The following is a 27535-nucleotide window of genomic DNA, read 5'->3' on the forward strand; positions in this document are numbered from 1 at the left end:
TTTCCGGGAGTGTGGTTGGTTTTCGCGAGTGTAGTTGATTTCATGGAGTGTGGTTGGTTTCATGGAGTGTGGTTGGTTTCCGGGAGTGTGGTTGGTTTCAGGGAGTGTGGTTGATTTCAGGGAGTGTAGTTGGTTTCCGGGAGTGTGGTTTGTTTCCGGGAGTGTGGTTGGTTTCCGGGAGTGTAGTTGGTTTCCGGGAGAGTAGTTGGTTTCCGGGAGTGTGGTTTGTTTCCGGGAGTGTGGTTGGTTTCCGGGAGAGTAGTTGGTTTCCGGGAGTGTGGTTTGTTTCCGGGAATGTGGTTGGTTTCATGGAGTGTGGTTGGTTTCCGGGAGTGTGGTTGGTTTCAGGGAGTGTGGTTGATTTCAGGGAGTGTGGTTGGTTTCCGGGAGTGTAGTTGGTTTCCGGGAGTGTGGTTGGTTTCCGGGAGTGTGGTTTGTTTCCGAGAGTGTGGTTGGTTTCCGGGAGTGTGGTTGGTTTCATGGAGTGTGGTTGGTTTCGTTTTTTTTTTTTGGGGGTGTTATTTTCAGGCAGGGAGTTGAGTTTCCGGGAGTGTGGTTGGTTTCCGGGAGTGTATTTGTTTAGGAATGTAATATTTCTTTTGGCAGTGTAGTTTTTTAGGAGTGTAGATTTCCGGATTTTGGTTATCGGGACTGCAATTTTCAGAGAGTGTAGTATCCCAGAGTGTAGTTAACGAGAGAGCAACAGAGGTAAGTCTAAGAGTTGAGAACGATTCTCGAACATTTTCGTGACGTCCGGAAGAACAGAATTAAACATCCTCAACCCACTCCGTGTCAAGCCCCATCCCTTCCTTCCCTACATTTCCGCCCGCCTAAAGTTAACCCACCCCCTCTGAGCACCTCAGCGACAACAACGTCATGTAAGATAAACTAAGTTTTCTCTTCAAACTGCAGGGGGGGGGGGGGGGGGGGGCTAGTGCCAAATGAAAGATTTTAATCAAGATATTTAAACTAGAAGCTGCACGTATGGGTAGCCCACGGCCAGGAAGACTTTACTCGAGAGTTTTTTAATTAGCAGTTGAAAATGAAGACACAATTTATAGAATAGATCATAGCCGGAATAGAAGAGAATCACTACAATAACAAGCTAAAAAGAATATTTAAGGCAAAGGCGTTTAGTTCAATGTAAACTTAACATGAAACTGTGACTCACTGAAAAGTTATCTATATGACGTAACCGAAAAAAGATATTTGCAACAAAGATAATGCTCACAAATATTTACAAGGGAAATAACACAGTACCCCTAGGTAATCCAGATAAGGGATATAACTATGAATAATTGTGAGGAGAACGGCAAGGATCGTGGAACTTTAAAATAGGGAATAGATACACTGAAGTTGTGTAATGGAAATGTAATGGTCGATGTAAGGACCGATGTAAGAGTGAGACGATGGGAGGTAGAGGCCTGTAATGGAAATGTAATGGCCGATGTAATGGTCGATGTGAGGGGTGGGACTATGAGGGGTACAATTTGTGTGGACAACCTTAACCCAAACATAGTGGAGGCCATAGAATTACCAGTAAAAAGGTCGATTATTGTTTTATTAACCCCTGAGACGGTAGAACAATGAGGACGTAGAACAATGGCAAGGGTGGCAAAAATTAAGCGATGTAGTAAAAACAATAAGATGAATTAAACAATGAGAAGGTAGAACAATGAGAACTTAGAATAGTTAAAGAGGTAGTAAACTAAATGGTGCAGTTGGAACAATAGGAATATCACACGCTTTGGGGGTAGAACAATGTGGACGTAGAACAATCTCAAGGGTGAAAAAAAATTAATACAGTAAGAACAATAAGTTTAAATTAAACAATAAAAAGGTAGAACAATGATAATTCAGAACAATTAGGGAATAAATTGTTACAGTTGGAACAATAGGAATATCACACGCTGTGGAGGTAGAACAATGTCAAAGGTGAAAAAAATTAATACAGTAAGAACATTAAGTTTAAACAATAAAAAGGTAGTACAAAGAAAATTCAGAACAATAAGGATATTGAAAATAAACAGTACAGTTAGAACAATACGAATATCACAGACTATGGAGGTGGATCAATGAGAATATAGGATAGCATTGATACAAGGTAAACATATTAGAATGTACAGTAAGAATAATAAGATTACGCACAAGGAAAATGGAACAATGAGAGAATAGAACAATGGTCAGGCAGAACATTAAAGGGCTGAGTTAGAACAATAGGGGAGGTAATAAAAAGTGACAGAAATTAGTTGAGAAAAGTACAAAAAGGGGATGGCAATACAATGTGAGGGTTGTGAAGTGAAAACATAGACCAATGAGAAGGTAGAACAATGAGAAGGTAGAACAGTTCGACCAATGAGAAGGTAGAACAATGAGAACAATGAGAAGGTAGAACTATTCGACCAATGAGAAGGTAGAACAATGAGAACAATGAGAAGGTAGAACTATTCGACCAATGAGAAGGTAGAACAATGAGAACAATGAGAAGGTAGAACTATTCGACCAATGAGAAGGTAGAACAATGAGAACAATGAGAAGGTAGAACTATTCGACCAATGAGAAGGTAGAACAATGAGAACAATGAGAAGGTAGAACTATTCGACCAATGAGAAGGTAGAACAATGAGAACAATGAGAAGGTAGAACTATTCGACCAATGAGAAGGTAGAACAATGAGAACAATGAGAAGGTAGAACTATTCGACCAATGAGAAGGTAGAACAATGAGAACAATGAGAAGGTAGAACAATGAGAACAATGAGAAGGTAGAACAGTTCGACCAATGAGAAGGTAGAACAATGAGAACAATGAGAAGGTAGAACTATTCGACCAATGAGAAGGTAGAACAATGAGAACAATGAGAAGGTAGAACAATGAGAACAATGAGAAGGTAGAACAGTTCGACCAATGAGAAGGTAGAACAATGAGAACAATGAGAAGGTAGAACTATTCGACCAATAAGAAGGTGGAACAATGAGAACAATGAGAAGGTAGAACAGTTCGACCAATGAGAAGGTAGAACAATGAGAACAGAAAACAATGAGAATGTGAAGGTACAACAATGAAGACATAGTACAATGGGAATATGAAACAAAGAGAACGTAAAACTTTTTTTTTTTAAAACGCACTTATAACGCCAACATCGACATCTTCACTTGCACCTGTTCAAACCCAACCACCCCACCACTCCACCAACCACCTTAAAAAAAACCACCAAACCAACCAAAACAAACTACACGGGTCGATCAGACTCTGGTCTTAATGCCTTTCTAATGATTGAATTTCCCACTCCCCCCTCCCTTCCACCCCCCCCCCCCCTCAACAGTTCCGATGAACCTAATTTGTCGGGACAACAAGACACGCGAAACTCGGTAGCGCCGGAATGCGGAACGGAAAACGCGTCAAGTCTCTTACGTCACAAGGTACACATCGGAAAACCTGCCCCCCCCCCCCCTACCCTAATCGATGGAGATTTACTTTATCGGCTCACAAAAGACAAACTCGCGCATGGCAGGAACAGGGGCAGGGAAAGGTTAATGGATTGAGAGGTGGGGGGGGGGGGGAGAGAGAGAGGAGGAAATGGCAAGGGGCGGTGAAAGAAAACTAGGGGAGGGGGGTGAGAAATTGATAAATAAGGGTAAGGGCAGTGATAAGAATGGTTAAAGGGAAATTCGGTTTAGAAAAGAATAGTAAAAGGGAATTCGAATGAGGAAGGGAATATATAATAATCGGAATGGTTAAAGGAAATTTGGATTTGGATGTGTAAGGGAATGGGTAAAGGGAATTAAGGTGAAATTCGGGTGTGGAAGGGAATATACAGGAATCGGAATGGTTAAAGGAAATTTGGATTTTAATTTGTAAGGGAATGGGTAAAGGTATGGAAGAGAATATGTAATAATTATCGGAATGGTTAAAGGAAACTTGGTTTTGGATGGGAAGGGTAACAGAAATTCGGGCGTGGAAAGGAATATTCAGGAATCGAAATGGTTAAAAGGAAATGGAGTGTGGAAGGGAATGGGAAAGGCAATTCGGGTGTGGAAGGGAATACATGATTGGAATGGTTCAAGGGAAGTTGTGCATGGAAGACAATGGATAAAGGGAATTTGGGCGTAAAGGTAATATATAGTAATCGGGATGGTTAAAGGGAATGTGGGTTTGGAAGGGAATAGACAGTGATGAGGAGGGGAAAAAAAAAGGGGGGGGGTGTAATTTGAGGGGGAAATAGGTGAGGTAAAGTGTGATGGATAGGGATGGGTTAATCCACAGCAATGGATAAGGGCAACAGTTTACATCAGGTTATATGGCCAGTTACTTAATCAAATCGTGTTAAAAATTAACCCCCTTCCCCCCTCCCCTAATGAAAAAAGGGGAGGTAATAAAACCTGGCACCAGGAGAAGGGAGAACCTCGTTTAATGACTGTTTGGCGCGCAATGAAAGGAAACACGTTATTTTTTACAGCTGCACATTTAACATGCCATCTTGACCGATAACGCCGTCTTGCTGCGATGCGAGTCAACAATTTAAACCGGGTTAAACTGGATATGGCGTCATCGCGCGCGCATAATCTCTAAACGAATGTGGACCTTTTTTTTTTGACGAGTTGAATTATTTCACGGTGATGGTGGGGGGGGGGGGGGGGGGGGGGCTGGATTTTACCATAGCGTTCTACATCAAGGAGTGGAGGTGGGTGGGATGGGGGTCAATGACCTACATAGAGGCAGAGGCGTAGCGAGGGGGGGTACATATGTCCACGGGCGCCGACCCTAGGGGTCGCCAAAATGGGTTGGGGAAAAAAAATTAAAAGCTCATTTTAGCTGCAGTTTTGCATTATACATATAAAAATATAGGGGGGGGCGCCAATTTGAAAGTTTGACCGGGGTTGGGCAAATTGAAAGTTTGTCCCCGGACGCCGGGAAGGGTCTCTACGCCTCTGCAGAGAGGTCAAATATTTAGCAGGAATTGTTGGGTTATCTGTGTTACAGTACGTTTGTAAATCGATTCATGCATGTTGTATCTGGTTTATTGCAGGTAAGGAGCTTTAAGTAGCGAAAGACAAATTGACGAAAAAGTACAACATCAATAATTGAAATCTAACTAATACGTTTTTTATACATCAGTACTGTAATTGTTTCGTTGCAGTGATTAGAGTGCTTAAGCGATATAAAACTACATTTGAAAATATCGATTACATCATTACAAAAAAGTACGATGTGCGTATGTACAGGAGCTAAATAGGCGCTTGCGCTAAATGAAGTATAAGTATACTGCAAACGGCATTAGTATCATCACAATAGGTGATATAGAGGGGTAGCGATGGATGGGGTTATTAAATACAGGCGAGTTTATGTGTGTTGGGAGGAGGTCAGCATTACGAGGCAAGCGTTGGACTGGAACCCCAAGGCAGAGTAAAAAGTAGGCTGACCAAAGCAATCCTGGAGAAGGACCGTGTAAGGAGAAACAAGGGGGTGCTGGGCTTACGCCCCCCCCCCTGAAGAAAGTCTAACCCCCCCCCCCCCCCCCCCCCGAACAAATTGAAAATTATATAGAAAATTTCAAGTGCCCCCCCCCCCCCCCCCGAGAAAAAAAGTCTGGAAGAAACACTGGGCTTACGTGGGCCCACCTTCTTCTTCGTTCTTAATTCTAGTGTTAGAAGAGACTCCCTCCACCACAAGTACTGCGTGTCAAATTTTTATGCGCCGTGGGCTCTACTATAGAGAGATGTTGTTATAGACCTTTGCTTCTCGAGGGTATCAAAAAAAAGAAGGGGAGTTTAGGGGCAAGCACCCTCCGACACCCCCCCCCCCCCCCCAACCTTCGCCTTTCTTCATCAGGATAAATTGTAAACAGAAAGATTAATATGAGGTCTTAGTGGGAAATTTCAAGTAACGTCACGCGTTTCAAAAAATTAATTAGAATTTAATTTCTTTCAGCTCAGTGGTTTTATTTTATTTTAATTACACAGTTATCTGTATATAATTTCTCTAAGCCTCTATAAATTAAAACTAAATTTCTACTGGGAGTGGCATGACAGTGATGCCCTTGCGAGACGCTGGCAAAACGCTTACGACGAGTCTTTCTTGATTTGGTGTGTGAGAGTAGTTTCCCCTCTCGCCTTCCGTGACTTGATTACCTCCCCTGGTTGGCTGCGTCTAAGCCAGGCTGGGCCCTGCTGTCAAGTGAGTTATTGCCCCTATTAAGGATTAGACTGATAAGAGGGAGGTTATCACTTTGCGAGATTTCGCGACTTTCTAATCTGAAACCCTGTGAGCCGTTCAACACGGATGCTTTAATCGGGGGATGGATTATTTGAGACAGGATTACCACATAGTAAGTAGCTCTAATTACTTAAGAAATAACGCTTTACTCACTATAGGATTAATAGCTGCCTTTTTAATTATTTTATAACCTGAAATATTCGACATCAATCACCAATAAAAATTAGACAACCAGCTTAAGAAAAGATGCAAGAATAAGGTAACTAAAGTAAATTGGATTTTTACAGCGTTTTCGCGGCGTTATCTGTTTATCGCGAAAAAAAAGCGAAGTGGATTAAGTGCGAACTTTGACATAATCAGTCCCCAGATCAGGCCAGGAATAGATGGCGCAGTTTAACGATCGCAAGTATTTTCAAGTGGAAATGTCCGTAATGGTAGCTGTCCACGAGAATAGAAGAATTGTCAACGCCGCAACGTTATACAAACTAGCAAAGTACGCTCTTCTTTGTGTTTGACATTCAACTGAATTAAACTGGTCGGTTGTATTAGCTGCGCGTTCTCCTATGCTATATTTAGTGGGATCGGCTTACTAAGAGTCATAGTTTAGGAGCCATAAATAAATAGTTATAAATTAAAGAGTCATAAATTAAGTGTCATAAATTAAACCCTTCTTGACAGTTCTATCGCCCGCACTGACAAATTCCGATCGTGAATTACAAGTCGGGTATGTGTCTTGACCTCCGCCGAACCCCTGATCTAAAGTATGAAATGTATGTATGATACGAATGTTTTTACACATTTCTTCTATGGCTTATTCTCCTCCATTCCACTACCCCCTCCACACCCCCACTCATTCCCCGCCTTTAACGCCTACCTTCACACTCCTTATAAAATCCCGAGTTAAAATGTAACGTAACGCGCTTAAACACCCCCTCCCACCCACCCATACGACAGACCCACATATTCAACAATTGAACACGCGCTCCTATTTTTGTCAAAGCTATATTTAAACACGGCTTTATTCACGCATACCACAACAATGTAAATGGTCCCTATATAGTTGAACCGACACAACCTATTGATCAACCTACGATTTGAAGCACAGAAACAATAGGACACCCCGGGTTTGATTAACTCCGTCAATGACCACAGTAGTATCCGTATCACGGCGCTCCCTCGGTACTAAGCCCGACCCGCGGGGAGTAGGGGAGGGGTAGATTACATTTCTCGATACGTTCCTGTCGCTAGACAAAAGCCCTAAGCCAACACCGCTGTGTTACGCTTGAATGGTTTCATCTCCGTTCAGGTGCTCAGGTTTTAATTGGAAAATATTTAGTGAAATAGTAACATCCACATATCGGTTGACATCGGTTCTTGAAATAACTTTTTAATTGGAACATATTTGCTGAAACAATAGAGGAGGCATTGAACTATGGTTTTGAATTAAAGTTATAATCAGAAATCATTGCCCTGTCAGTATTCTAGAAGCCATTGTTTCGAAGCGTTAATGAATATAAAGTTTTAATTAACCCTGCCGAAATAATCGCACCACAATATTTGTTCTAAGCGTTAGTCTAAGTATAGAAATAAAGTGTGAATGAGAAATATTCGCCCAGATAACCTCATCAAATTATTAATTTGAAGCGTTGGTAGAAAATGTTAGCGAGATAACATCAGGCAACCACATATGACGTAACTGTGTGTACAAACAAATACTACAGGGGAAGATAAAGAAACTATGGAAATAAAAATTAATAAAATACAAACATTTATTCGACTAAACAGAATGTGTGCGCATATGCAATGGTTGTTTGTTTTTAATTAATCAAACATTTAATAATCTCTAACATCAATTCATAAGGCTCTATCAACAGAAGTAGTCCAATCGGTCAAGTTTAAAATAAATCGGTTGGGTATAATTGGATTAAATTTCTTTCTCAATTTATGCTCATGATGGATACATGTAATCATAAACAACAATGAGCAATCAAGCTATAAAAACGTGTAAAACCTACAAAAACAATTCAATCTAATTTTGTTTCATATATGAATGCTTGTGTGGTTTGATTGGCCATAAAACTAATAAAGACGGAATTACTTGACACAAAAAGATATTTGAAAAAATAAATATGAAGGCCTTAAGTTAGTGAGTAAAACCACTCACACAAAAGCCATATTTTGGTGAGTGAAACCACACACACAAAAGCCATATTTTGGTGAGTGAAACCACACACACAAAAGCCATATTTTGGTGAGTAAAACCACTCACACAAAAGCAATATTTGGGTGAGTGAAAACCACACACACAAAAGCCATATTTGGGTGAGTGAAAACCACACACACAAAAGCCATATTTTGGTGAGTGAAAACCACTCACACAAAAGCCATATTTTGGTGAGTGAAACCACTCACACAAAAGCCATATTTTGGTGAGTAAAACCACTCACACAAAAGCCATATTTGGGTGAGTGAAACCACACACACAAAAGCCATATTTTGGTGAGTGAAACCACACACACAAAAGCCATATTTTGGTGAGTAAAACCACTCACACAAAAGCAATATTTGGGTGAGTGAAAACCACACACACAAAAGCCATATTTGGGTGAGTGAAAACCACACACACAAAAGCCATATTTTGGTGAGTGAAAACCACTCACACAAAAGCCATATTTTGGTGAGTGAAACCACTCACACAAAAGCCATATTTTGGTGAGTAAAACCACTCACACAAAAGCCATATTTGGGTGAGTGAAACCACACACACAAAAGCCATATTTTGGTGAGTGAAACCACACACACAAAAGCCATATTTTGGTGAGTAAAACCACTCACACAAAAGCAATATTTGGGTGAGTGAAAACCACACACACAAAAGCCATATTTGGGTGAGTGAAAACCACACACACAAAAGCCATATTTTGGTGAGTGAAAACCACTCACACAAAAGCCATATTTTGGTGAGTGAAACCACTCACACAAAAGCCATATTTTGGTGAGTAAAACCACTCACACAAAAGCCATATTTGGGTGAGTGAAACCACACACACAAAAGCCATATTTTGGTGAGTAAAAACCACACACACAAAAGCCATATTTTGGTGAGTGAAAACCACACACACAAAAGCCATATTTTGGTGAATGAAAACCACACACACAAAAGCCATATTTGGGTGAGTAAAAACCACACACACAAAAGACATATTTTGGTGAGTAAAAACCACACATATAAAAGCCCTACACCAAGCCGGCTTTGTCAACACAGCGAGACACACAACTGGGATACGTAGAATCGATCGTTAGTTTTAACGATTAATTTTTACTATCGCGGTTGTGAGCTTGACCTTCGGAATTTCCTTCTGTATTGATCTAGACAAACATGCAGTGGTCCTCACGTTGATAAATTAACGATCTAGACAAACATGCAGTGGTCCTCACGTTGATAAATTAACGATCTAGACAAACATGCAGGGGTCCTCACGTTGATAAATTAACGATCTAGACAAACATGCAGTGGTCCTCACGTTGATAAATTAACGATCTAGACAAACATGCAGGGTTGATAAATTAACGATCTAGGCAAACATGCAGGGTTGATAAATTAACGATCTAGACAAACATGCAGTGGTCCTCACGTTGATAAATTAACGATCTAGACAAACATGCAGTGGTCCTCACGTTGATAAATTAACGATCTAGACAAACATGCAGTGGTCCTCACGTTGATAAATTAACGATCTAGACAAACATGCAGGGTTGATAAATTAACGATCTAGGAAAACATGCAGGGTTGATAAATTAACGATCTAGACAAACATGCAGTGGCCCTAACGTTGATAAATTAACGATCTAGACAAACATGCAGTGGTCCTCACGTTGATAAATTAACGATCTAGACAAACATGCAGTGGCCCTAACGTTGATAAATTAACGATCTAGACAAACATACAGTGGTCCTCACGTTGATAAATTAACGATCTAGGCAAACATGCAGTGGTCCTCACGTTGATAAATTAACGATCTAGACAAACATACAGTGGTCCTCACGTTGATAAATTAACGATCTAGACAAACATACAGTGGTCCTCACGTTGATAAATTAACGATCTAGGCAAACATGCAGTGGTCCTCACGTTGATAAATTAACGATCTAGACAAACATACAGTGGTCCTCACGTTGATAAATTAACGATCTAGACAAACATACAGTGGTCCTCACGTTGATAAATTAACGATCTAGGCAAACATGCAGGGTTGATAAATTAACGATCTAGACAAACATGCAGTGGTCCTCGCGTTGATAAATTAACGATCTAGGCAAACATGCAGGGTTGATAAATTAACGATCTAGACAAACATGCAGTGGTCCTCGCGTTGATAAATTAACGATCTAGACAAACATGCAGTGGTCCTCACATTCATAAATTAACGATCTAGGCAAACATGCAGGGTTGATAAATTAACGATCTAGACAAACATGCAGTGGTCCTCACATTGATAAATTAACGATCTAGACAAACATACTGTGGTCCTCACGTTGATAAATTAACGATCTAGACCAGGGGTTTCCAAACAAAGGCCCGCGGGCCGCATGCGGCCCGCGAAGTCCTCTCATCCGGCTAGAATCATAACGTCCAGAATGAAAGCTAACATACATGAGCCTTTACGTTGGGGGCGGCGTGGTCAAATGGTAAACCTTTGACACGGGCTCGAGTCCGTTTGACGAAATAATTTAACTCAATTTCATCTGCTCAATGGACTGTAAGGTTCGAAAGGATACCTCACTACATTATTACAACGATATTACATTGCTACCGTATTCACCAAACTGACTTCTTACAACACCTACATCTTGACGCGAGCATTATTGACTGAAGAGGAAAGCTCCCAGCTGACATCTCTAAAGATGGCGACTACAATCTGATCATGTGACTTCCGTGTCGACGAGACCCGGGTGACCTAGTTACTCGACGCTCAAGGTCGAAAATAATTGCGTGAATGTTCGATCAGTGGTTTCTCTGTCACATTTCCAGAAGATTATGGCATACTTATCTCCCTTTTCCACAACAAGATCAGGACATACTTCTCTCCCTTTTTCCTCCACTAGGTCGCGGTATACTCTCAATAAGAGCACGGTAAACGAGTTCCTATTTTAGCCCACATCTCCGTTTGATCAATGTTCCTTTATTTCAGAATTCTAAATGTGTAGTCCTACATATTTTTACAGGAAATTTAAACAATATAAATAACAAACTCATTCTATTTGTTCAGATCAGGGTTTTATGGGGTTTTTTTTATTTTTATTTTATTTTTAATTTAATTGAAAAAAAAACCCCACAAAAGCCAAAACAATTATATTTTCATAATTATTGTTTTGTACACGCGATCAATATAAAACTAGTTACGTCTGTGCCATACAAAAGAAAGTGTGTGTTTTCAGCTCAATAAAATATGTCTAATTATATCGAACAGTTATGACGTCAGTTATTGGGTTGTTGTTGTTTAATTATACAGCATTCTCGTCATCTGCTTAAATAATCTAACCCTAACCCATTTCTACTAGAAATAAAATACAGAAAAATAAGATACTTAAAACGTCGATGCTTCAAATGAGTTTTTAATTCTGGTATTAATTATCACCCCATATGGCAACAGAGATGACGCCACTGGGCTAAATTTAGACGGGAAGTAAACAAACTACCGTCGATATTTTAAGCGAAACCGATACTATGTATCGATTCACAAGGTCGCCTAGTGCGAGTCAATGCAACAAAATCTATTATTGTATGGTGGTAAGAGGATGGCATGTTACAAAGTTTACTTTTAACCAAACGTCACTAACGAGATAGTTAAAATGCTTAACTTTAATGCTGAACTATTTTATAAAGTATATTTCTATACGTTTCGTTAATTGTTACAAAGTTAACTATTTACTTAACGAGCTTGAAAAAGTATACCTTTATTTTGTCTATTTGTAAAGCATATTTTTAATATGGGCCAAATTATAAATTGTAATTTGCAAAGAAAAAGATTTAAAAAGTAGTGATTTTATCCAGTTAAGCCCCGCCACTAATGCAAAAAGTGCACGGGCGAAAAGTTAAGCCCCGCCACTTATGACTTATTTCTGATGTCTAGACATTTGAATATTAAAAACGCACGCCATAAAAATAACTCCTTACCCGGTTCTAGAGTTAGGTTAGGGTTAAGGTTGGGGTTGGGGTTAGGTTAAGATTAAAGGTACAAAAATAACGACCTTTTCATGCAAATTATCTATGACATGTCTCAATTTCACCCTATACAATACATTCTAAAAGTGCAAATTTACGCTTTATAACCAGGTTTGTTTTTTTTTTTTGGTGGCGGGGGTTAACTTTTTGGCGGGGCTTATCTGGACAATTCCGAATTAAGCTTATAGCCTACTTAATTACTAACAATGCACCTCCCTCAGTCAATGAACATCAATCAGTCACACACAAACAGTCACCGAACCAGTTTGGCTGACGTTGAAAGCGACAAGCCTGACTGAAATGTTAACAAGAGCAACCGTGTATCGCCACATGTTCTAACTAGCCAAGACTCAAGGCTAGGCCGCCCAAGGAAACATCGAACCGGTCTATGAACGCGGGGCAAGGGTTAGGGTTAGCTTTGGGTTAGCAAGTGCCGCAGAACTCGTTGGAAATCCATTGAGAAGATGGGAAATGTAAGACCAAATGTATGGTGGATAAGATGAAATGAAAAGGAGATGTGGAGTGATGGAATAACGTGGTTCGAAGTAAAGAGAAAGGGAAATTAAATTCGAATTTGAACTGTGATCTCTGCACTGTGGTTGTACGAAAGCGGAAATGATTATGAAGATAAATAGGGTAGTATAAATAAGTAGATTTGATCTGTTAAAGCGAGCACGGTATCCATACAGACTTGATACCGTAATAAATTTAAGTTTTGGATGTTAAAATTGCTCTCAACTAATACCAAATATTTACCGCAAATTTGAATAGACTTTCAACTCTCACAAAGTTACCAGTCTCAATAAACTTAAAGTCGAATAGACTTTTAACTCTCACAAAGCTACCAACCTCCACTTAAGCACCCAGCAGCTTAACCGTCTCCCGGGAGGTTTAGCAGACTCGCGAGTCTTAACCAGTTCCAGACTAAACGTCCACTTCAGGTTGTGAAAAAAAATGAAAAACGTTAAATACGAGTACTCTCTCAAGGAAACAAATCGATCATCCCCCCTCGAGTTCCGTTAAAAAAAAAAGTCACCACCAAATGTCAATACTCGGGCGGGTATCGGAAACATGTGCACGACTACAAACACGACGTGTTTTTCAACTCTGACGAGTGCTGTTGTTCTAGAGTTCAATTAGTGCATTGTTATTTAATCGCCCCAGGCTGAGTCCATGCCTGGAATGCCGTGACATCAGCGCGAGTCTTTAGAACGAGAGGTTCTCAAGTTGTTCTCACGTTCCCTGGGCGGGCAGCTGTTCGCTAATCGGTTGTTACTGTCTACAAAGGACACTTTGGTTGTCCCCTCTTAATACAGTGGTTCTCAAATAGGTTTCTACTGTCTACAGAAGATACTTTGGTAGCACCCTCTTAAGACAGGGGCTCTCAAATAGGTTTCTACTGTCTACAAAGGACACTTTAGGTGTACCCTCTTAAGACAGTGGTTCTCAAATAGGTTTCTACTATCTAAAGAAGATACTATGGTAGCACCCTCTTAAGACAGTGGTTCTCAAATAGGTTTCTACTGTCTACAAAAGATACTTTGGTAGCACCCTCTTAAGACAGTGGTTCTCAAATAGGTGTCTACTGTCTACAAAAGATACTTTGGTAGCACCCTTTTAAGACAGTGGTTCTTAAAAAGGTTTCTACTGTCTACAAAAGATACTTTGGTAGTACCCTCTTAAGACAGTGGTTCTCAAATAGGTCTCCACTTTCTACAAAGGACACTCTGGGTGTACCCTCTTAAGAGAGTGTTTCTCAAACATTTATCCAGGGGCGTAGCGAGGGGGGCGGGGGGTGCGGACCGCACCGGGTGACACCATTTAGGGGGGTGACACCAAGGCAAAAAATAGCAAAATATATAGAGAAAAACTCGAGGGGGCGTGCAAATCGAAAGTTTGAGGGGGGGGGTGTGTGTGCAAATCGAAAGTTTGAGGGGGGGGGGGGGGGGGTGCAAATCGAAAACTTGAGGGGGGGGGGGTGCAAATCGAAAGTTTGAGGGGTGGGGGGGGGGGTGCAAATCGAAAATTTGAAAGTTTGTCCCCGGGAAGGGTCTCTATGCCTCTGGGGGGGTGACACCATTAAGTGGCGCACCGGGTGACACCCGACCTCGCTACGCCACTGCATTTATCTACTTGGTACAAATGAATCGAAGCATGTCACCTAAACATACTATTTGTTATAATATAACTTCGGAGCACAATTTGTAAAAAAAAAATAGTAACGATAACCGCACCGTAACACCCCCCCCCCCCCCCAACCAAATAACAATCGAGGGCAAGGTTTGTTTGTTTTTTAATCAAAAATTATCTACGAATGACATTACTGATTACAAAGGTTCTCAAAACGGCACCAGAATTTAAAAAACACGGGGTTGCAAACACAATTTTTCACAAAGTCCCGTAGGGGAGAAAGTTAAAGTGCAACGTGTATTCTGTGTGCGGTGTTCTAAAAGTCTCACACAAAGATTTTTGTATTTTACAAAATGACTGCGCGGCAGGTTCAAAACTAGTGCGCGGCCGCGCGACCACGCAGCTCAGTTGGGACATTGTCCCTGCCATTCTGTATGCGTGGGTTGGACTGTATGTACAAGCTGTTCTAGATTTGGTCATTGGCTGTGACCTCACTAAGATTCATCATAAACATAACCAATCAAAAAATACAAAGGACCGATAACGATAGAAACAAATGTTACCGGCGGCCATAATAATGGAGTTTTAATGGAGAATACCGTTAGCCTAGTGGGTAAGGTTGGGGGAGGGGAAGGTTGGTGGGAGGGTGAGGTTGATGGGAGGGGAAGGTTGTGGGGGAGGGTAGGGTTGGCAGGACGGTGAGGTTGATACACACACAATTGTAAAACTGAAGTAAACCACATATTTACAAAGTCATACTTGATTTACACACAACCTTAAGACTGACATAAACCACATATTTACACAGTCACGCTTTATAAACACACAACCTTAAGACTGACATAAACCACATATTTACAAAGTCACGCTTGATGACTTCCTGATACACCTGGCTTACATCCAAATAACTGTTCGAATTTTTTCTCGATCTAATAATAACTCGGTTAATAAGAAAAGACAGTCCCTAATCAACCGATAAAGACCAACTGATAAGATCAAGACGAGGGCACCGTCTACAGATGAGCGCGCACGTTGTCCATAGAGTTCACGACCGAGCGCCAACAGACATGGCGTCCACGGCGCTCGCCATACAGGCGATGATCCAGTTGAAGTCGCCTGTGACGGGAAGCGTTACTAGATCTAGCTGGAGTAATGGAAGAGGATCATGTTCTATATCAAAAAGATATTGAACTCAGTGGGGGAGGGGGAGGAATGTGGTAGGGTGGGGGAGGAATGTGGAGGGGGTAGGAATGTGGTAGGGTGGGGGGTCAGATTTTAATTAAGTGGTCGTGTCATGTAACCAGTACAGCCAAATAATTCCTAAAACTCGGGTCAAATCGGACGCTCTGGATTTCGGCTATAGTGTGAGCAAAGAAAAACAACAGCGTTGATTAAGTAAGTAAATGTGTGGAGAAGGGAAAACGACTCTAATCGCACCAAGACGTAGACCCATTACAGTTACAATACCTATTTCAACAGTGTTCTTTTTTTTTCTTTTTTTTCTTTTTTTTTTTGCTGTTGTTTGTGGATGTTGTGGTTGTAGAATGTTGATACCATTTCTTGTCTGCTATACGACGGTCCTCTGTTTTACTAATTAATTAAATTCGTACTGATTGCACGGTTCATTTAATAATAAAATTCTGCTACTGATATGGCTCATGATTTACATATATCTTTATATATATATATATATATATATATATATATATGTATATATATATATATATATATATATATATATATATATATATATATATATATATATATATATATATATATATATGTATATATATATATATATATATATATATATAGTGTATATATATATATATATATATATATATATATATATATATATATATATATATATATATATATATATATATATATATATATATATATATATGTATAAAGATTATGTATATTTTCTTTAACCCCTTTCCCATCGTAGCATATCGTCACGGAATTAGATCCCCCACCCCCTCCTCCACTGTGTGTAACGCTCATTACACAAGACCTAATTTTGTATACATGAATTTGTGTTTGTGTCATACAACATTTGCCTATGTATATCCGTACGTAGGAGATACGGCTGGAAGTGTAATGGAGTGTGGGGGTGAGGGTTTTTTTGCTACATGAATTCGGTGTAATTTAAAATCAATTAAGCTTTTTTTCTTAGAAATATATAAAAAAACAACAAAGGCCTTTTAATTCTTATATTTAAATTCCCTTACCACTAGCCTACACAGCGACCGAACTATGGATAAGCCCATTGCGCGACCGCCGCAGGTAGATCCCAATCAATAGATTAGTACACGGCAATCTGCCGCCGCCCCTCGCTAATGAGCGGCCTAGACTAGTCTAGTGCCAGCACGAGTTGTGGGACTTGTGTTTTGGTTCCAGAGTTCACTAACCTACAGAGTAGCAGGCCCTACCGCCGGGGCAGACTGCTCCATGCTGTTCAAACTATTGGACAGACGACGTGGATGGATTATTGTTTTTATTTGTGTGAGTAAATATTGATAATGCGGTCGACATTGAATTGTATGCGTGTAAATAAAACTTTTTTTTTTTTTAAATCGAAACAGTTTGAAATCGATTAATGTATTCATACTATGAGATAAGCGAATTTTTTTTTTTTAAATTTGTGAGTTGTTGTTTTTTTATTTTGAAGTGTTGGTCACATACCGAAAGCGTTGAGATCTAATCACTTAACAATTTTTTTGTACATTCTGAAAATAATAATAAGGCATAGCGAAACCAACAAAAATATTTTTAAAATCAAACAGTTTTAGCGATTGTGTATGGTTGAAATTTTTAAACATGAATATTTGAAATCAATAACGTCTGATAATCATTTAATAATAGCTCGATCAATGGCATGGATCTATTAAGCACACAAAAAACATTAGACAAACTGAGCAACTTTACGAATGTCATTTATATTGGGTTTTTTTTTTATATTTGAAGATGAGCTTTTTTTCTTGAATGCGTAAATACACTTGTAAAGGTTCTCTCTTATTATTACACCCAATGGGCAAGTCGACCTGCCAATTCTAAAGACAGTCTAGAGATGCATGCAAGTGTATGTTGAACCTTACGCTAACCAAAACAGTAACGAACACAAACGCTAACACAACGCTAACTCAAACGAAAACAACTCTATGCGTCCATGTCTTCCTAGAGGCACTGATAATAACGAAACCAGCACAAAACGACCATTCTTCAATCTTTCGACTAAACACCACCACGCACCATCAACACCAGCGCACGACAACCACCGATAAACTACTACATCGTTTCTTACAAGTGTTGTAGTGAAAGCGTTGTACGTCTAGGGCTTTATCTTGTAGCAGGCGGTCTCGTTCTCATGTGCTTGATTCTTACATCAAGTAGTGTGTGTGTGGTTAGGTTAAGTGTGTGTGGTTAAATGAGGTTAAACTTTCACGCAGTCAGGTATGTGTGTGGCTAGGTGAGGTTAAACCCGTGTGCAGTTAAATGTGTAGCTAGGTAAGATTAAACTCTAGTGCAATTAAATATGCGTGCGCTAAAATATGTGACTAAAGCTTTTATTTTAAAAGGTTTTTTTATAAATTATTTTTACTGCACTTAAAAGTTTATTACAATATTTTTTTATATTTGTATTTTTTTTCAATGACAAGTGTTTGCGTTGAGTGAGGACAAAGTTTCGTGCAATAAAATATTTGTTGAGCATTATTTAAACGGTTGTTATTGCCTGAAAGTGAAGGTTTAGTGCAGTTTTTTTTTGTTCAACAAGGCAAGTGCTATATTCACCCCGCATTGGCTGGAAGCGATGCTTGACCGACCACTCGTGATGGTCGGTCTAAGAACCCAGCGTTCGGTGTAGTGGTTTTTTTATTTATCAACAGTGGGTAGTATTTTGTTGCTAAGTGATTATGTTTTTTGAAAGTGGATTTTTTTTTTGTAAAAGGTGAGAATGTTGTAATCGAAAAGAGGGAGTTTTTTAGTGTGAATATTCTTATTAATAAGTTTGATTACTGATATAAATAGATAAACATTTGTTCTTGGTATTGAAAAGGAGTCATGTAAATTAACGCGACAAAAAAATTATACGTTATGTGCATTGTTGATTTATGTATTTACTAATGTTTAATTACATCATTAAAATCTAAATGAGCAACAAGAAGAGAGTAAGGACTGACCGTATCGAAAAAAAAATGTTTTGATAAAGTTTTTTGGGATAACACCAGGTACAGCAAGATTCGCAACCAGTTTTTGCTAGATGTATGAGATTACATGCGTGGCTGAATGCGCAATCCATATAATACAACGTGTACGGTTGTATCTTTCAAAAGACTAGCATGGAAACATAAGCATGTCTTTATAACAGCGAGTAAGATACAATGCAAAATATGTCCCTACAAACACATGAGACACTGGGAAAGTACATTTTTTTAAAGTTCAAAACTGACTGCAAATAAATACAACCTAGCTTGATGGTTCCAAAAAAAAAAGCGAAGAAATATTCCAGAAGTTATAATTATTTTTAACAAAAGCAAAACCGGTCACCAGCAAAACCATAACTCATCAAAACATATCTCTGATTTATTTTATTCAAGTAATTGTCTCATGCAAAAAGCCTTGAAAAGTTATTTGACTATTTCTTATCTTTTTCTAAAACTGACTAAACATTGCCATTTTGTTCACTTCCCAGCAGTTTAAAACCTCAGACTGTGACACAACGAGAAGCGAGAAGTACAGCGCCAGTGTGGCTGGACTGATACGACCGAGTTAGCCTCGAGCAAGCCCCTCTAGCAGACGACTCATGTGCTCAGCAGACGGCAGACGTCCGCCGGCCGATGACCAATGTTAACATGACCCCGGGGTCGGGGTGGACCGACCCTCCTACAACGCTTGACGTCATGATGTCACTGACGTCACATAGATACCGCGAAGACACATGAGACCGAACGGTCAATGAACAACAGCAAATTACCACCAAGCAATTAACAACTTGACACACGGATATAATTTTAATTAAGTGAGCGGCGAGCCAAGACAACCGTTCATACATCCAAACCATCGACATCAGGACATGAATGGTTGGTCCCCGTCATGACGTCACTGCTGGCCTGGCTCCTCGTCGCTATGCTCGGGGCGTCCATCGAGGGCGCCGAGCTCTACTCCGCCCTCGGCGCCCGTGACGACGACGACCCGGACAACAAAACCCAGACCCAGGCGCCCGCCTGCCCCAAAATGTGCTCCTGCGCCCTCCAGGTCTTCCCGGAACTGGACACCCCCCGCCCCCTCCTGGTGGTCAACTGCTCGAGGTCGGGGCTGGTGGAGTTCCCGGCGCTGCTGCCCAGCGGGACACAGGTGCTGGACCTGTCCCACAACAAGCTGCAGAACCTCAGCTACCTGCCCCAGCTGCCCGAGCTGCTGGCCCTCGACGTCTCCAGCAACTGGATGAAGCAGCTGGACAACCACTGGGTCTTTGAGCACGTCAGCAAGCTACGGCATCTCAGGTCAGTTGAGTTACCCTTACAAACCTAGCAACCCAAACCCGTCATTAAACTACGCCATCTCAAATCAGACTTAACGACCCAACCACTGGGTATTTGAGCATATCCCCTAAACTGTGCTATCTAGTCAGTCAAGCTCCCCTATGCCTATCCGAACAAACGATCTATAGGGCAAATGAAGTACAGTTCATATGGTTTTTGGCCACGGCTTATGAAAGGATGGTGTGGTCAACGCTATGCCCAATCGCCTTTTCTCCTAAAGTGAGTCAGGTACCCATCAATCAGAGCCGAGTTGACTTAAAATGTGTACCATTAAGAAATAACGAAAACCATAAACTTAACCTTACACCCTTAAGCACGGAATAACCGAACCTCCCGCATTGTAAAGTGTATTACGTCATACCACTTAACGTCTTTAAAACTCAAACCATAAACCTAGACTTGTGGTACGCCTTTTCCAAACCACACAACTACACAGAATCAGCCTGGAATCTCTATTTAAAAAAAACTTGTTTACCAACTCCAACCAACATCACGTGGGTACCGTTTAAATCCTGTAGCCCCCCCCCCCCCCCCATGTCACGTGTCATTAGTTTCATAACCTCCCTGTGTGTACGCCTGTCTCACACAAGCGCCCCCTGATCCCTACCATATGGTCGCCATTAACCCCATTCTGGCCACGCTTTAGCACCCACGCATGTCATTCATGAGAGGCTCGGCGTTAACGTCGTTCCCACTACACCCACCCACATTGGTTGATAAGTGTTTAACTCCAGTCCCATTCGCGACACACAGACTGGTTAACCTGAGCTAACACTCCTGTTAACCCGTGATCTCATCTTAGGTCGCATGTCAATTAACCCAAGGTTCCGTATATGTTAACACTTGGTCCCATATTTGTCCCACATCTGTTAAGCCGAGGTCCCACATGAGTTAAACCGAGGTCCCAGAACAGTTAAACCTAGGTCCCACATCAGTTAACCCCTGGTCCCACATAATAACCCAAGGGCCCACATCAGTTAACCCCAGGTCCAACATCAGTTAACCCCAAGCCCCACATCAGTTAACCCAAGGTCCCACATCAGTTAACCCTAGATCCCACATGTTAACCCCAAGTCCCACGTGTTCACCCCAGGTCCCACATCAGTTAACTCAAGGTCCCACATCAGTTAACCCTAGATCCCACATGTTAACCCCAAGTCCCACGTGTTCACCCCAGGTCCCACATCAGTTAACTCAAGGTCCCACATCAGTTAACCCTAGATCCCAAATGTTAACCCCAAGTCCCACGTGTTCACCCCAGGTCCCACATCAGTTAACTCAATGTCCCACATCAGTTAACTCAAGGTCCCACATCAGTTAACCCTAGATCCCACATGTTAACCCCAGGTCCCAGAGGCGTAGCGACCCTTCCCGGCGCCTGGGGACAAACTTTCGATTTGCACGCCCCCACCCTCGAACTTTTCATTTGCACCCCCTCAAACTTTCGATTTGCACCCCCCCCCCCCCCTCGAACTTTTCATTTGCACGCCCCCCCCCTCGAACTTTTCATTTGCACCCCCTCAAACTTTCGATTTGCACCCCCCCCCCTCGAACTTTTCATTTGCACGCACCCCCCCCCCCCTCGAACTTTTCATTTGCACCCCCCTCAAACTTTCAATTTGGCGCCCCCCCCCTAAGGTCGGCGCCCGGGGACATATGTTCCCCCCCCCCCCCCCGCCCCCCCTCTCTACGCCTCTGCCAGGTCCCACGTGTTAACCCCACATGTTAACCCCAGGTCCCACATGTTAACCCCAAGTCCCACATCAGTTAACCCCAGGTCCCACATGTTAACCCCAGGTCCCACATGTTAACCCCAGGTCCCAGTTAACCCCAGGCCCCAGTTAACCACTGGTCCCACATGTTAACCACAGGTCCCACATGTTAACCCCAGATCAAACATGTTAACCCCAGGTCCCAGTTAACCCCAGGCCCCAGTTAACCACTGGTCCCACATGTTAACCCCAGGTCCCACATGTTAACCCCATGTCCCACATGTTAACCCCATGTCCCACATGTTAACCCCATGTCCCACATGTTAACCCCATGTCCCACATGTTAACCCCATGTCCCACATGTTAACCCCAGGTCCCACATGTTAACCCCATGTCCCCCATCTGTCTCCCCAGACTGGCCGACAACGCCCTGTCCTCCCTACAACACGGCAGCTTCAGCGGTCTGGGTGACCTCAAGATGCTGGACCTGGCTCACAACATCATCAGACGGGTGGACACGCACGCCTTCAGTGGACTGCTCAACCTAGAGGTCAGTATTGTGGCGTCAGCACAAACATAGGGGTAGGGGGTGGTGCTGGTACTTTGTAAGTCATAGCACCGAATACGAAAGTGGAGTATCGCCAACAATGATACTGGCTTCAAAATCTAGCTCTAAAGAGTAAAGTATCGTTACTAGCAATACTAACAATGTATGCCGATACGGAATAAGAAACGGAATATATTTTTTTAAAATCAAAATGGAACTGGCGGGTATATTTAAAGAGGTTTGGTTATTTGTAAATCCATGAAAATTGTATTGAATACAAGGGTTTTGTCATTCTCTAAAAGTACTATGAGGTTTATGTTAACCTAATTTAGTATAACTGTATAACTGTCAACCATACTGTTACCCCACCCCCCCCCCCCAGCCCGCATTCAATAAGAAGGTTCAATGATAGGCTAATCAAGTTATGGAGATAATGAATGAGACTAATTTAAGACACGCATTGATTCACACACACACACACACAGACATTAACAACGCACTAAGTATGTGCGGGCTGTTATTTCTGCAGTCAATAATCAATAGAAACCAAAACGAGTTAACTAAAAGGGAATAGTGTAAATATTAGCTTACAGTTATACAGCTTTTTAAAATTCATTATTTTTTTTCTGCCGGTATAATTATTTTAGTCAGGGTTAAGGCTAGGGATAGAACTCGGGTTGTGGAGGTTATGGTATCGAAAAACCTTAGTGATGGGTTAATGAGTACTTAATAGTACATACGTTTCAATATCTAGTATTACTATACAACTATAGAGCTTTTGAAGCACATACAAAGGTGTGCAATATATAGGTGAGCTTTTTATAAGATCAAATGAAATGGTGTTATTTAATTGGGCGAGATCTATATTAGGGCGCATAGCAATACAAATATGTGAATTTAATTAGGTGAAAACGTTATAAGGGCACATACACATACAAAGGTGTGCATTGATTAGGTGTGATCTTTATTAGGGCGCATACATAAACAGGTGTGAACTACACCAGTGAGTCTTTATTAGGGCGCATACATAAGCAGGTGTGAATTAAATCAGTGTGTCTTTATTAAAGCGCATACATAAACAGGTGTGAACTACACCAGTAGATCTCAGCCACCATTGTCTCCTCCCCAGGTGCTAAGGCTGGACGAGAACGACCTGTACCAGCTGAAGCGTGAGTGGTTCCTGTCCTTGACCTCCCTCCAGCGGCTGCACGCGGGCAAGAACCTGGTGGCGTGGCTGGAGAACGACACCTTCAACAAGCTCAGCCGTCTGCAGCATCTGGACCTGTCCGACAACTCTCTCCGTGACATCCCGGACAACTCCCTCAACGGCTTGCACAGCCTCAGACTCCTCAACCTGTCCGGGAACTCCAACCTCCGGGAAGTTCCGAGTAAAGCCCTCCGCGCCGTGTCTGGTATCAACATCCTGTTGCTGGACGGCACGTCCATAGAGAGACTCGCCTCGTTTAGTTTCTCCTCCCTGGGGGTCGGGGAGATCTCACTCAGCTTCATGCCCAGGCTGAAAGTGGTCGAGAGGTCAGCGTTCCACAACCTGACCAACCTCAGGACGTTGCAGCTCCACGACAACCCCCGCCTCATCTACATCCACCCCTCGGCGTTCACGTCGCTCCCCCTGCTGCGTCACCTCCTCCTCCACAACAACGGTCTGGTGGCCGTCCCCGGGCAGATCGTCCAGTCCCTGCCGTCGCTGGTCGACCTCCACCTCCACCACAACCCGCTGCTCTGCGACTGCAACGTCTACTGGCTGCGGCAGGAGCTGAGCCTGGAGCACCACTACCAGCCTAGAGGCAGCATATCATCCACAGACCACATATCCACTGACCACATACCATCCACAGACCACATATCCACTGACCACATACCATCCACTGACCACATATCATCTACAGGCTTCCCTTCATCATCCACAGACTTCGCCGTACCATCCACAAGCACCATGACGATAGAGATCGTCCCAAACAGAACTTACATCAGCGAGCCCGGTCGGGTTTCCTGTTTCTTCCCGGCAGGAAACTCCAGCCTGCCTCTCATCCAGCTACCTATGCAGTACTTCTCCCCCACCTGCCCGCCCACCACCCTCCCTCTGTATCCGCCATCCATCAACGCCAGCGTGGGCGATGAACTCAGGCTGGAGTGCCACGGCCTGGGCGTGCCGACCCCCAGCATCTCCTGGCACCTCCCCGGGGGTCGCCAGCTCAACTCCTCATACACCCCCACCAAAGACGACTCCATCAAACCACCGGATCTACTAGACGAGAACACCCTGTACATAAAATCCCTCACCCTCACCGACAGCGGCACGTACATCTGCCGGGCCGTCAACTCGCTCAACGAGGACGTCACCGCCACCACAGTTCGTGTGCTCAACAAACCCCTCACCATCTCCGACGCCAAAGTCGGCAACGACTACATCACCCTGTCCTGGAAGGGTTCCATCCCGCGCAACCAAATGTCGGACTTCCAGCTTTTTTACAAAGAACTCTTCTCCATACCCAACCCCACCGAAACAACGGACACTGAGGTCAATACTGCCGAGGAGCCTAAACCGGACCAATCCACCCTCAACGGGTTCGACGTCGTCTCGCTTCACGCCTCCGTGCACAAATGCACCATCACGGGTCTCAAACCGCTGACGACCTACCAGGTGTGTTTGGTATACAAAGCGGTGCACACCATCCAGTGCAACAACTACACCACCACGCAGGACGTGCAGGTGGTGCGCGCAGACGGAATCGTCCGCGTCAGCAAGACGCAGGTGGGGGCGGGGGTGGCCTCGGTGTTCGGGGTGCTGCTACTGGTGGCGGTGGTGCTGGTCGTGCGGAAGGTCCGGCACCGCAAGGATTACCTGGACCCGCTGGCCGAGGAGGAGAAGACGAACATTCCCTTGGAGGCGCTGCCGCCCGCCGCGCCCAGCACCCCCTTGACATCCTCAAGGACGGCGTTGTTGACAAACTCTCAGATTTGAAGTGTTTAAAAAAACCAAGCGAACGGCTAAAACAAAACTACGATCTCTAGAACGATCCCCAGAAAACCTGAATTTCTTAAAATCGGGCGAAGTATGATAAAATCTACAAAAAGGGGAGATCACTATAAAAGATTTTTTCTTTAAAGATTACATTATTCCAACAATGATAGGACCGGTGTTTTATATGCATCACATCCATTGCTGAACGATTTGTAAATAAGAATCCCCCCACCCCCCCCCCCTACCCCACCCTCTAAAAAAACTACAGCTTGTATATCCACAATTCTATACCACCATTAGCGTAGAAACATGTAAATAATGTACATTAATTAATTAATTATTATTTTGTGTTAGATCTCCAAAGTCAGCCTGAAAATATGGATCACAACAAACTGAGGTGACTCATTGTTTTGTACTTTACGACTGATTATTTTTTGCACTAAGTTTGACACCCTAGGATTATAAAAATTTAGTTCACAGCTTGTATACAATTATTGGTTTGTCTCTTAAAGCCACAGGACCATACGATATCATATTAATGCTGTTGTTTTTTTAATTCTGTCTGTGCCACTGGTGATGACTATCGCTTGTGTCAGGAGTGGGGTCAGGTTTAGGGTAAGAGTTACAGCTAAAGACATTTAATTATAGGCTTAGGGTTAAAGCTAGTGTTAGAGCTAAAGATAATGTGATTTTAGATGTGACAAATTCTGTTACGTTATATGTAGTCATGGTTCCATATCACAAGATTCACTTGATAATCATTTTAACGTACCTAATTTATATTTTTCATATATATATATATATATATATATATATATATATATATATATATATATATATATATATATATATATATATATATATATATATATATATATATGGTTTCAGATAATACATGTAGGTTTCTAGCTAAAAACATGATCTCAAATGGATAATGAAATGAAATTTTAAATTTAAAAAAAAAAATCACCACAGTAGATAACAATAAATTCACAAAGTGGAATTCTCGCATATAAAAACATGCACTTAATAAACAACTCCATGTAAAACAATACAGCAAGCGTCTCCTTAAACTTAGCACATGCAAATATTTTGCAACATATGAAAAGAAAACTTCAAGCTATATGTTGTTCTATATTAGCCCTGACCCAGCAGATATATCAGACGCTAGGGTCTACTACATACTCAGAACAGTGATGCACATTAATCAATTAGAACCAGCTAATACGAATTTGAGATCACCCGAAGATGATAAAAATAGAAAGCCTGTAAATTATAAAATCCCACGGTCCAAGCCCAACAATCTAAGCCCTGCAGATCTAAGCCCACAAACCTACAGCCCTAAGCCCACAACTGCAGCACTAAGCCCACAATACCAAACCTACAGATTTAAGCCCACACACCTCAACTACCACTCTAAGCACACAAACTCAAACTAACGTAATACTAATACTATCCCAAGCCCACAAACTACAACCTTAAGCCCATAAACCTTCAACATTAAGCCCACAGACCTACAGCCTTAGCCCACAAGCATACAAGCTCAAACACTAATACTATCCCAAGCCCACAAACTACAGCCCTAAGTCCACAGACCTACAGCCTTAACCCACAAGCATACAAGCTCAAACACTAATACTATCCCAAGCCCACAAACTACAGCCCTAAGTCCACAGACCTACAGCCTTAACCCACAAGCATACAAGCTCAAACACTAATACTATCCCAAGCCCACAAACTACAGCCCTAAGTCCACAAGCATACAAGCTCAAACACTAATACTATCCCAAGCCCACAAACTACAGCCCTAAGTCCACAGACCTACAGCCTTAACCCACAAGCATACAACACTAATACTATCCCAAGCCCACAACCTACAAAAAAAACTGGAGATGATACTTTAGTTACCACCAAAGTCTTAAGTAACACACCTTCCAATAATACTATATCTTCATGTGATCATATCTACTATTTAAACTATTTAATGTACAACCAATAAAGGATTAATCATTTGGTACAGCTTGTTTTTTATATTTATATCTTATACATTTATTCATTGTATACAGTTAATTGAATGAGAACTTTAAACCAATTGAATGTGTTGTTATGGTGTGCTAAAAATGACATGAATAATTTGACTGTTTGCTTAAATGAAACAATGGTTGATGTATGGTGT

The 27535-nt window shown here is 41.9% G+C and overlaps 2 protein-coding genes across 3 annotated transcripts in view; one reads left to right on the forward strand and one right to left on the reverse strand.

Annotated features, from left to right (window-relative positions):
* LOC131929437 (leucine-rich repeat-containing protein let-4-like) overlaps window positions 1–25600 on the forward strand; it is a 31259-nt gene extending 5659 nt beyond the window's left edge. The window contains exons 1-4 of one of the 2 annotated variants that reach the window (XM_059285646.1): window positions 6269–6326; window positions 19271–20078; window positions 22244–22379; window positions 23506–25600. In XM_059285646.1, coding sequence (XP_059141629.1) covers window positions 19669–20078; window positions 22244–22379; window positions 23506–25359 — 2400 coding nt within the window. In that variant the 5' untranslated portion in view covers window positions 6269–6326; window positions 19271–19668 and the 3' untranslated portion in view covers window positions 25360–25600. Of the gene's footprint in view, window positions 1–6268; window positions 6327–19270; window positions 20079–22243; window positions 22380–23505 lie in introns of those variants that run through there. The other variant, XM_059285645.1, reaches the window with a different exon arrangement.
* The window catches only part of LOC131929438 (mitochondrial inner membrane protease subunit 2-like), an 86414-nt gene that overhangs the window by 52852 nt on the left and 6027 nt on the right, over window positions 1–27535 (reverse strand). The gene's annotated exons all lie outside the window — the stretch shown is intronic.

This window comes from Physella acuta, unplaced genomic scaffold, assembly GCF_028476545.2.
Source record: "Physella acuta isolate Inbredline_101_S28 unplaced genomic scaffold, ASM2847654v3 ptg001628l, whole genome shotgun sequence".
In the NCBI taxonomy this organism is placed as follows: domain Eukaryota; kingdom Metazoa; phylum Mollusca; class Gastropoda; family Physidae; genus Physella; species Physella acuta.